The 12615-nt window shown below is 36.2% G+C and overlaps 1 protein-coding gene across 5 annotated transcripts in view; it reads right to left on the bottom strand.

Moving 5' to 3' along the window:
- REV3L (REV3 like, DNA directed polymerase zeta catalytic subunit) overlaps nucleotides 1-12615 on the bottom strand; it is a 186737-nt gene that overhangs the window by 33929 nt on the left and 140193 nt on the right. For all 5 annotated transcript variants that reach the window (XR_014312147.1, XM_082731928.1, XM_082731926.1 and 2 more), the window contains 3 exons: nucleotides 3248-3389; nucleotides 1327-1571; nucleotides 253-361 (listed from right to left, as the gene is read on the bottom strand). Coding sequence is in view for 4 of the 5 variants with exons in the window: in XM_082731928.1 (XP_082588054.1) it covers nucleotides 253-361; nucleotides 1327-1571; nucleotides 3248-3389 (496 nt within the window). In the remaining variant the exon portion in view is untranslated. The remainder of the gene's footprint in view (nucleotides 1-252; nucleotides 362-1326; nucleotides 1572-3247; nucleotides 3390-12615) is intronic.

Raw genomic sequence — 12615 nt, 5'->3', positions numbered from 1 at the left:
TTCAGTATTTCATTAAAAATTAAAATCTAACAGTTAAAAGACTTTAAATCTAAATTCATGCAAAACAAGGTAACTGGTTGTTAAAAAGTAATTTCTTAGCAGATTCATGTATCTTTACTTTTTAACATAATATACTCAAGCAAACTTGGTTTTTTTTTCTTTGTTTTACATGCCAACAGGATATAATCTAAATCATCAGCTCTCCAAATATTAAGCCACAGTCGATACCTTTCACTTACAAGAGAGTATTACCTTGACAAAAGCTATTCCATTGGGGGACACTGTGATATCATGCCTAATTTGGTAAAGTAAATCTGGAGGTACTCTTAGAGAGGTACAGCCAAATTTGAACTCATCATACCTATTAAGAAAGAAAACATTAAGCAAATACTTTCTCAAATCATAGAACAGTGATACTAGACAATTTTAGGAATCTAAGAACTCCAGTAGAAATTCATTTTCAAGTGAATTCTAAACATGAATTAATTTACTTCGTAATTGGTATATTACCAAATAGCAGTTCTTTAAATATTCACAATTTATTAAAAGAAACCTTCTTAAATGGCATTATCCTAAAACTTATGGGCAATATCTATACTGAATACCAGCTTTCAACTCAACATGTGACCGCCTTACACTAATTTCCTTAAAGAAAAATTTAAGCCTTAAATAAAAATATTTTAAATAACTTTTCCAAATTTCTGTTCTTAATAAAAAGACAGGATTACTAATATTATTTCCATGAATATTTTCTATGAAGGAATGAGTATGCTCTAGGCTAACACTGTAACTTGGTTTTAAATACATAAAAATCATTATAAAGGAAAACTCTGTATTTCTTATGAGAATAATATATACTCGTTTGAACATTAAAAATGTTATTCTCATTTAGTTTATAAAATTTGGTTGACATGAGTAAATAAAACCCAACACTTAACAATTTAACTTAAAAATATCACTGACTATTTTTAAGAGGTTAAGAGGAGATGACAGCTGGAGATAGGAGATCATAATCCTCAAACAATTCCACTGAAATGGATGTACATGGAGAATGAAACAAATAAGTTGCAAGACTGATCTATTCACGAGTCATCCATTCATGATGCTGAATTAGTCATACAAATTATCCAGTCAATTAGTAAGGTAACTACAAAGAATGAATTAGCTGTGCTATAGCCCATTCATCTTGCTCTTGCTCAAAAGGACAGTATCAAGTGCAAAGAGACACTCAAAGTCTAATTTTAGTAAGAAGTACAAAGCACAACAACATAATTACAAATATGAAAAAAAAAAAAAAACCAACAACAACAAACCAAAAACCCTTACTTTCCCAAGTTCTCCACATGGCCAAGGCAGGTGGAAAAACAGTAGTTGTATGCAATCACAATCGAAGGATATAGTGACTGGAAATCCAAAACGAGAACAGAGTTGCTGTAGAAGCGAGATTCAGGCTCCATAATCAAGGGAACACACTGTGGAGCTCTCATTTGGGATCTCTGCTGTACACTAGGTGTCAGAGGAATATAGTTCATTGGTTTAGCAATACGCAACATCATTGATTCCACACGGTACTGCAGGAAAAGAGGGGAAGTAGGAAGAAAAGAAGAAACAGTTTAAATAGAAATATATTGGTCTCTGAATATATGATAATCATTTAGGGGATGTTCTCCTCTTCTGAATAAAGCTGCATTCTTATAGGTTTTTAAAGTATGCTCCATACCCAGCATGGAGCCCAACATGAGGCTTCAACTTAGGACCTGAGATCAAGACTTGAACTGAGGTCAAGAGTTGGATGCTTCATGGACTGAGCCAGCCAGGTGCACCAAGGATACGTTTTTATAATACAGTTGTAGACTATGGGTTATTTAGTCAGTTTTCAGGTGCCTATAAAAGACATTCATAAATCCTTTTCCTATATTTCTATAACTTTTATAAAAGCTGTAAAATACATCAAATAACTTATACAACAAGTCAAATTTTGGAAAGACAGGAGACAAAATTAGATTTCTTTTTATATTTAAAAACATCTATGTATAATAAACATAGTGTGGCAAAGACTGTATAGTTTAACAGTTGCATTGAAAAGTTGGCCAATGATCTCTGAGAACTTTATTTGAGAAAATTAGAGAATGAAAGTCAGGAGACTTGAGATGGATAAATGTTATTCCAATTTTCCAAGAAGGAAACACAAGGATTTCAGAATTGAAAGGTAGTAAACTTCATACCAGTCCCTAACAAAATTAAATCAAACAATTACTGATTGTTTATAATAACTACTATTAAGTAGATGGCTTGGAGTATTAGAAAAGGAAAGCACTCACAAGAGCCAGAATGGGTTCACAGAAATGTTCTCATGTTGTTTTCAAGTATCTTTGCCCCTTATTATAAAGCTAGCTCAAATCATTTAAAAAATTTGTGGAGGGTACAAATAGCTTATAAGCAATATAATTAAATAAACATACTTTGCTTTTTAATAAACATGTCAAAGTAATTAGAACTCTATTTTTGCTATATTTAGTGAATTGGTAGAATGGAGAAATGTTACAGACCTACACTAATTAAAATAATTAAAAATAAAAGACTCTATGAGGTAAGGAACCTGAGTGAATGGATGTAGTATCCCTGATGCCTATCATAGTGTTTATTTAACACACTAAAGGTACTCAAATAAATATTTATTGAATGAATGCATGAAATCTTTTTGGGTGATGCATTTGACAAAATCTCTCATATAATTAATTAAAAAATTATGAATTAAATTACTTCTAAATCCTATTTTTAACTTCTTAAAAAAGTGATACAGTTACTTATATTGATTCCCAAATCCTCTTCCTTTTTACATTCAACTTTTATTTGGGAATTACAACATGATGAAATTAGGAATGTAAAACAAAAGACAGGGAGACTTTCTTTGCTGCTTCTTCCCTAGTTTTAAGGGGTTTTGAAGGCTTCCCTAATCACATTGACAATAATCAGGATCAAAATATCATCCCAGGGACACAGTCATTTAGTTTTTTAACAGCATGAAAAACTTAGCAGTGGTCAGAAAGTTGGCATGGAGAGAAAATAAAAAATGGAGCTGTTAAGTGAAATTAGAGCTTTTCCAGAAAATAAAATGATAAGATTTGATTAATCAGCTATATATTAGTACCACATAGAAAGTTCAAAATATCACATTACCGCAAATATCACAAAAGTATGTCACTCACATAGAACTCTCAAGTGTGTAAGAAAATTGATTTCCTACCTGTGAACCCCTTGTCAGTACATGTAAAAACTGAATGCCAAAAAGTCTAGCCATTTCACTGGTTTTCCCAATCAGGTCTAGCTGTTCTAACATCTGGAGATTTCCACGGACACGGCTAATATAATGATCAACCATTTTCCATCTGTTAAAAAAAGAGAATCCATGCTATGAACATTAGGGAAAAATGTGGATGCTTGAAACTAGTACTTTTAATTTTGCCAAAACCTACACATTAAAAACGAGGATTTAACTAGGGAGTCATGATGTGAGCCATTAGCAAAATATGTAAAGGAGTTAAACATTAGAAAATTTCATATATTTCAAAGGCATAAAACCTAGTGAAAATACACCAACTTTAAAGTAGTACTTGTAAGGATAATTATTCTCAGTATTTTGCTTGTTGTTACTCTATTTTTATTATAAGAAATTAACACTTTCTTAGGTGCTACTGCTGTCTCTATAGGTTTTTAAATAATACAATTATAATGCACTGTCTCTACAGGTTTTTAAAGAATGTGGAGGCTTTGGGTTATCACTACCAATACCAGCCTAAAAGCATGCCTACTAACTGTTCATGGGAAGAAACACAGTAATTTGTTGATGATTTAGGAAAATAATGAGATTATACCTGGGGTAAATGTATGTCAAATCAGTATTTTCTGTGAACACACAAATATTCTGTTCTTTGTGATTTAAATCTTTACATAAATTGATCTCTTTACCCTGCCTTTGTTGTTAATAATCAAACAACAACAAAAAACCTTCCACCAAAGCCAGGAACAAAAGTTTTTTGTTTTTTTTTTTTAAGATTTTATTTATTTATTTGACAGATGGAGATCACAAGTAGGCAGAGAAGTAGGCAGAGAGGAGAAAGCAGGCTCCCTAGGAACAAAAGTTTTGACTGAGTATTAAAATGTAAAAATGATCTAAAGGTATATTAAAAAGAATAAACTTCATTTAATGAAAGTAACGTTCAAATATTTTGCAACCTTTAATTACATGGCTTTTAGAACAATACAGTCATATAACTGTTCAATAAAAAAAGTCTTGAAAGTCATGATACATGACTAATACAGAAATACTGAAAAATGAACATGAAGGAAAAAAATCACCCTATAATAAAAAAGACTGATAATAACAAGTATTAGAGAGGGTATGGAGAAACTATAACCCTTATATACTGCTGGTGGGAATGTAAAATAGTGCAGTTGCACTGGCAAACAGTTTGGCAGTTCCTTAAACTGTTAAACATAGAGTTACTATAGAATTCACTGATTCCCCTCCTCAGTATATATCCAAGAATGAAAACATACATCTACACAAAAATCCAATACAAATGTTCTTAACAGCACTAGTCGAAATAGCCAGAAAGTGGAAATAAGCCAAGTGTCCATCAACTGATGAATGAATAAACAAAATGTGATATATATCCATATGATGGACTATTATTCGGCAATAAAAGGAAATGAAGTACTGACACATGCTACAATATGAATTAATCTGAACAACACACTAAGTCAGCTATAAAAGGCAACATATTACGTGAATCTTTTTATAGGAAATATCCAGAACAGGCAAATCTGCAGAGACAGAAAGCAGATTAATAAGGATGGGGGCAGAGAAGGGAGGACAGTAGGGTGATGACTAGGAGATGCAGGGTTCCTTCTTGGGGTAATGCAAATACTAAGATTTACTGTGGTAATGGTTGCACAACTGAATACATGAAAATCACTAAACTGTACACTTTAAATGGGTGACTTATACGGTATGTGAATTCTGAGTAAAACTGTTAAAAAGAATTAAACAAAAACCTGTCTTAAAAATTTTATATTCAATTTTTAAATAGACAAAAAGAAATGTTCTATAAGTTGCATTTCTAACAATATATTGTGACTATTTCTACATGCTTATATATTTTTATATCTATTGAATATACTATTACAATTATAATTCAATGGCTCTGTTATTGAGTATCTTTCATTACTATAAAAAATGCTGTGATGAACATCTTCATAGCTACGTCTATGAACTGATACTGAAATATTTCCAAATAAAATATATATAAAAAAAAGATAAATTCCTAGATTTGGTCAAAAGGTCTGTTATGGTTTAGTTTTTAATATGTAGTGCATACTGCTTTCCAAAAGGCTTTAATAAATTACATTCAAGCTAATGATGATAAAGTGCTTGTTTTCTTTGCATCTTTGCCAACATTGGGGATTATAATATTTAAGTGATTACTAGTTTGACAGGTAAAAAATTCTATCACATTTTAATGTATTTTTTAGACTGTCAAGGTAATAATAATGTATAATATGTATATTTGGTACAGTATGTATATTAATATGTAATAATCATGTAAGTGCTTCATTATGGTCAGTTTCTGGATATTTATCTTCCTTTGTATGGAGTATCTTTGCCTGGTTCCTCATTTTCCTCAATTTTCCATGCTGGTGTCCCACATTAGACAAAGCAGGCACTTCTCCCAGTCATGGACTAGCCTCATATAGGAGGTCTCCACCACTCATTCCAGCCAGAGATTCTGGGGGCCTCTACCAACTCATTCACTTTCCAGGTAGAAGCGGGCAGTTGTGGTTTCTGTTTACCTACTCTCTGTTGAGCAGAAGGTGGAATTATGGTGTCTGATAGTCCAAACCACTGTCTTTTTTCTGTTGAACCTGTCAGAGCTCCAAGACTGGAAAGACAGACGGCAGTTCTCTGTGTAGCTGTGCAGGAGTTAGGGTACTGGATGCACGGATCTCTTTCTCTCTCCAGGGGTAAGCTGAGAGGTGGTATTTGTCATCCACTCACTTTGTGCTAAGCAGTGGAGAAGGATCTATGGCATCTATCAGCCCATACCACCATCTCCATTTGGCTCTGCAGCTAGACTGGTGAACTTGTCAGAGCCCCTTTGGAAAAGCTGGGGTGCCGATATGCGAACCAACCCTTCTTCTTCTGTGGGAGCAGAGAGCTGGGGGCCATTTTGTGATCATATGGCTCTGAGCCAGAGGCAGGGACTCTGGTAAGAGGGGGTCTTAAATCTCCCTCCAGCTTTGTTGATTCTGGTTCAGCATTCATCCAGGGCACAGGAGTCTTTCAATTAGTTTCTGGATTTCTCACAAAGGGAGTTTGTCTGTGAATTGTTGCTGAATCAGTGTGTTTATAGGGGAAAGAGGATCTATGGCTTCCCACTCCACCATCTTGCTGATGTCACTCCTTATCTTTCCTGACATTTTGAAAGTATTTAAAAAGTGGACTTTTTAAATTAAAAGAGCAATCTTTTAAAATAAGATCACCTTCACAGGGCACCTGGGTGGATCATTGGTTAAATGACCTATTCTTTGTTCCAGCTCAGGTTGCGATCTCAGGGCCATGAGATCAAGCCCTGTGTTGGGCTCCGTGCTTAGCTCAGAGTCTGCTTGGAACTCTCTCTCTCACTGCCCTTCTACTCCTCCTTCCTGCTTGCTCTCTCTCTAAAATAAATAAATACATCTTTAAAAAAAGAAAATAAGATCACCTTCAATCCTACTTTCTAGTCCTATTTGGGTCGCCACAATGGTATAAAAAGAGAATGGAATTACACTGTGGTCTTTATTTTTTTTTAATTAACATATATAATGTATTATTTGTTTCAGGGGTACAGGTCTGTGATTCATCAGTCTTACACAATTCACAGCACTCCCCATAGTAAATACTCTCCCCAATGTTTCCCACCCTCCTCCCCTCCAGCAACCCTCAGTTTGTTTCCTGAGATTAAGAGTCTCTTATGGTTTGTCTCCCTCTCTGGTTTCATCTTGCTTCATTTTTCCCTCCCTTCCCCTATGATCCTCTGTCTTATTTTTCCAATTCTTCACATCAGTGAGGTCATATGATAATTGTCTTTCTCTGTTTGACTTATTTCACCTAACATAGTACCCTCTAGTTCCATCCACGTCATTGCAAATGGCAAGATTTCATTTTTTTTCAATGGCTGCATAATATTCCATTGTGTGTGTGTATATATATATATATATATATATATACACACTACAACTTTTTTTTTTAAAGATTTTATTTATTTATTTGACAGAGAGAGATCACAAGTAGGCAGAGAGGCAGGCAGAGAGAGAGAGGAGGAAGCAGGCTCCCCGCTGAGCAGAGAGCCCGATGTGGGACTCAATCCCAGGACCCTGAGATCATGACCTGAGCCAAAGGCAGTGGCTTAACCCACCGAACCACCCAGGCGCCCTATACTACAACTTTTTTATCCATTTATCTGATGATGGATATCTAGGCTCTTTCCATAGTTTGGCTATTGTGGACATTGCTGCTATAAACATTTGGCTGCATGTGACATTGTGATCTTTAAAAAAATAATGTGACAAAGTAGAATTTTGTTAGGTAATTTTGTTGTTAAAGAATTATGCCATTCTCTTGGGGCGCTTAGGTCATGATCTCAGGGTCCTGAGATCGAGCCCCGCATCGGGCTCTATGCTCAGCGGGGAGCCTGCTTCCTCCTCTTTCTGTCTGCCTCTCTGCCTACTTGTGATCTCTGTCTGTCAAATAAATAAATAAATAATCTTAATTAAAAAAAAAAAAAAGAATTATGCCATTCTCCTAATACTTTGGGAAACTCAAGTATAATAAGCAAATACAAGTTTTTATTTTTACCTATTTGTTAAATATTTTATTTATTTGAGAGCGAGAGAGTGAAAGAGGGAGCGGTCACAAGCAGCGGGGGGTGGAGGGAGGGTAAGTTGAGGGAGAAGAGGACTCCCCTGTGAGCAGAGAGCCTGATGTGGGACTCCATCCCAGGACCCTCAGATCATGACCTAAGCCAAAGGCAGACGCTTAACTGATTGAGCCACCCAGGCACCCAAACACAAGTTTTTATTTGGGGAAGAGGGAGGGAAATATAAAGTATAAGCTACTCATGATAGGCCTGGGTAGGTGATGAATGGATGAACTTAGAGCATCTTGAGGGCACAGGGTATTTTCTGGGATAGGGCATGTAAGAAGAAAGTGACAAAAAGTGACAAAAAGAATTAAGAAGTCTAAGTAAAAACTCAGTTACTCTGAACTTTTTTCTTTGGATTGGTTCTACATCCAGGAAATGAAGAAAAAAATTCTGAATATTATCTTCTTGAGCAACATAACCTTCTGTTACTGACATATAGCTCCTACCTCAGAAACTGGCATAGTATTCCAAACTATTGCTTGGAAAGCAGATAAAATAAGAATGCTACCATGAGTTCCCTAGATCATGAATATTAGAGATTAGGAAGGTTTTATAAGCTGGCTGAGGAATCTAAACATGGTATGGAAAAATACATTCTAACAACATAACTCTGAGAACTTAACTCATTTATATAAATCAAGGGCTTTCAGGAGACCAAATGTGAATTTACAAAAACAAAATGATAATAATCAGGGCTCCCTCATACTTTACAAACAGATTTAATACAAGAAATTCTTGACTCTTGCAAATTCCTTTAATTTCCGAGGCAATTTATAAAAAAATGTGCCTATTTACTTAAAACACTGTAGAAAGAAAGTGCAAATTATTATTTTTTTAGCAAATGCAAATAATTCACTTAAATTTAAAAATAAAATTGTGTGATCTTCCAAAGTGTCTCCAAAGAAAAATCTCTCCACATAAAACAAGCCATCTAACATAAATGGTCTAAAAACTAGTTCAAGTCCTTTATGTAGTATGTTAGGTCCAGCTCTCTATTTCACCTCGCGAAAGCAATTACTTATCCTAGATAATGCCTAATTAGAGGTAGCAAAATATGCATTTAATGCATTTTAGGGCTCATAAATAAACCACCAAATGTAGCTTTCAATGTTAAGCTTAATACTATTATTAAAAGTTTGAGTTTGGGATGCCTGCGTGGTTCAGTGGGTTGAGCATCTGATTCTTGGTTTCGGCTCAGGTCATGATCTCCGGTCGTGAGATCAAGCCTGCATTGGGCTCCACGCTCAATGGGGAGTCAGCTTGAGATTCTCTCTTACCCTCTGTTCATTACCCCGCTCGTGCACGCACACACTCTCTCTCTAATAAATTAATCTTTTCTTTTTTTAAAGATTTTATTTATTTTTTTATTTGACAGAGAGAGAGACAGAGATCACAAGCAGGCAGAGAGGCAGTCAGAGGCAGAGAGAGAAGCAGGCTCCCCACTGAGCAAGGAGCCCGATGTGGGGCCTGATCCCAGGACCCTGAGATCACGACCTGAGCTGAAGGCAGTGGCTCAACCCACTGAGCCACCCAGGTGCCCCTCTAATAAAGAAATCTTTAAAAAATAAATAAAAGCTTCATTTTATTTATTGATAACTTCTAAACTTCTATTTCTGTAAGTCTTTGATCATAAGCTTAGTGCTTTCTGTGACTTCACACTTCACTTCCTTTAGATTCTTCAGAAGAGATCAGAGATGACATGCTCAGAAAGCAGTTTGCCCTAATATTTCAAATTGTTTTTGAGGCTATATTTCCATCCTCACCATCATGTGGCCTTACAATTCAAAGAGCAGAACTTCATTCATTTCAAACTCTGGACATATTAATTTCAGGACTTTTTTAATATATAGCTATTTTCTAAGCTTATTACTCCTGTTTTACCTTCAACTTAAAGAAAAGTGGGGGTGGGGATTTTCACTTCTGACAATGATGGAATAAATGGCACTGGACTAGCTTTCCTGCTTTGATAAACTGGGCAAAGAACGACAGGCAATGGAAGACTGTGCTAGTGAACCCCAGCCCATGTGGAGATAATTCTAATTATGCTAGAATTTAAGTAGTTTGTCTTGCTAAGCTGAGGAGGCAAAGATCAGAGTTCAGGCAGTTCATAGCTAGAAACTGAGGGACTGAGTGTCTGTGCAAGCGGCAAAGGTTAGCAGTCAGAAATACAGGTGGGGGGGGCACCTGGGTGGCTCAGTGGGTTAAGCCACTGCCTTCGGCTCAGGTCATGATCTCAGGGTCTTGGGATCGAGTCCCACATCAGGCTCTCTGCTCAGCAGGGAGCCTGCTTCCCTTCCTCTCTCTCTGCCTGCCTCTCCATCTACTTGTGATTTCTCTCTGTCAAATAAATAAATAAAATCTTTAAAAAAAAAAAAAAAAAGAAATACAGGTGGGGGTTTCCTGTGAGTAACTGGCCCAGGGCTGTGCTGAAAATGAGGAAGATGAAACCAAGTGATGCTTACTAAGGAGCAGCCACTGTGAGCTTGGGTTTGGAACAAAACTATTCAGGCAGTGCTCGGGTTGGAGGCCCAGCAACACTAGAGAGGAGAGACCTCATTATCCCTTTATTAATAAGGTGGGCATCCACCTGGGAGTCCAGAAAAACCATGCCTTAGGAGGCCTTTGCCCTAGATAAAGGCCTACTCCAGACAAACCTAAAACCAAGCACTAACAATATGCAAATGAAACGGTTTGGAGACTGAATCCTGCCAAGTTTGAGGGGCGTAGAAAACACTTGGGCTTACCAGAGAATCACCTTAACAAAGCATAAAAACCAGGTTTACGTAAGTTCAAGGTGATTGGCCAATAACTGAATTACCAACTTGAACAAAAATAAACACGCTTCACAGGAAGATAACAAAAATCCAGAATGTGTACAAGAAAATATCAACAACAGCCATTATATAATCATGCAAAGAAATAAACAAAAAACATAACCCATAAGACTGATGAAAATAGGCCTGTACCTCTGAAACCAGCAATAAATTATGTTAATTATTGAATTTAAATTTAAAAAATGTTTTAAAAAAATATGACCCAGTTAAGAAAAAAAGCAGTTAAACAGAAACTAATACCGAGATAGCCAGATGTTGAATTTAGTAACTACTATAGATATGTTCAGGAATCTAAGGAAAAAAATATTTAAAAGATTAAAAGAAATACAGTCTTAATGTGCAAATAGACAGGGCAACAAAATATGGAAACTATAAAAAGAAAGAACCAAATGAGAATTTGGGAACTAAAAATACAAAAACTGAAATATAAAACGTATTGGCTGGCCTTAACAGCAGATCGGTGATGACAGAAGGAAGTTAGTGAATCTAAAGATAGGTGGTTAGAGAAAACACTGAAGAAAAATGCACAGAGCCTCAAAGATCTGTGGGACACTGTCAAATAGTTTAATACACATGTAATTTGGAGTCTTAGAAAAGAGTAAGTGGGGGGCCGAAAAAAATATTTAAATAGCCAAAAATTTCCTAAATTTGATGAAAAACATCAATTTAAAAATCCATGAAGCATAGCAAACACCAAGAAAGTTATATAAATTCTTAAAAATCCACATTTATGAATATCATAGTGAAATTACTGAAAATAAAGGTAAAGAGAAAAACCTTGAAAGCAACCAGGAAAAAAAAAATCACAGAATTCTGCTTCAGATAAAGAAAGCTGCAGAAGGACATCACTCCAATTATAAAGAGCTCAATAATCTACAAAATCATGTTTTCTTGAGGCCATCAGAAAGTTGAGGTTACAAGAGAACCAGGTGAATTAAAATTTACAGGGTGACAAATACATCTAAAGACAGACAGGACATGTAACTTACTTCATCTTTGGCAGAACACTGGCAGCACAGGCAGCACCATAAAAGCACTTAAGAGTGAAACCATTAATGCTAATAAATTCTTAAAGGTCAGGGATGGGCCAACATGACAGTTTATAATCGCTGGGAACCCCATATACCAGAGGAGTATTTTTCCATGGGCCCCCCCAAGCCTCGCGGCTGGGCAGGGCACAAAGGAATGAAATCCTGCATCTTTCTCTGACTTTTCTCTCCTGTGAAGCAAAGCCTTGAGCTGCTTGTAGCCTGGCAGGAAACTCTAATCCTCAGGATTTAAGCAGAGATCCACTATCTCTGGGGAAAGAAAAGATGCAAAATATGTCTGCTGCTGGGAAAGGGGTAATTGCAAAAACTGCACCTGAAGGAAGGGCAGGCAAGCTCCCCTGTTCCAACTGTGGGTCTTGTACTAAGTAACAAGCAACAGCTGTCTACCACTGGGAAAGAGGCAGGGAACTTTTCCATCATAGATTCCAAGCAAGGAAACTGCGCTGATGAGGAAGGAATTGTACAAAGCAGAGGTCCACTGCTCTGTGGAAAGTCCAGGACGGTTGAGAAAGCCTCATCCCCAAGCCCCAGGAGAATAGGAACCTCTAAAGACTGACTCCGGATCAGGAGAGCTGAGTAATGCCCCTGCCTCCACTATAAATCTTACACACAGGAACAGTAGCAGTCAGCTATTCATGAAGTCTGACTTTGAAAAAAATGTACTGCATACACTGGAAAAACGAGGAGAATGACTATTGATTTCTCATTAGAAATGGAGGCCAGAAGAAAAGGGAGTGAAATCTTTAAAATGGTGGAAGAAAAAAAAAT

This window comes from Mustela nivalis (assembly GCF_964662115.1).
Source record: "Mustela nivalis genome assembly, chromosome: 5".
In the NCBI taxonomy this organism is placed as follows: Eukaryota; Metazoa; Chordata; class Mammalia; order Carnivora; family Mustelidae; genus Mustela; species Mustela nivalis.
The sequence above is the reverse complement of the archived record's forward strand: the minus strand, read 5'-3'. Positions and strand labels throughout refer to the sequence as shown.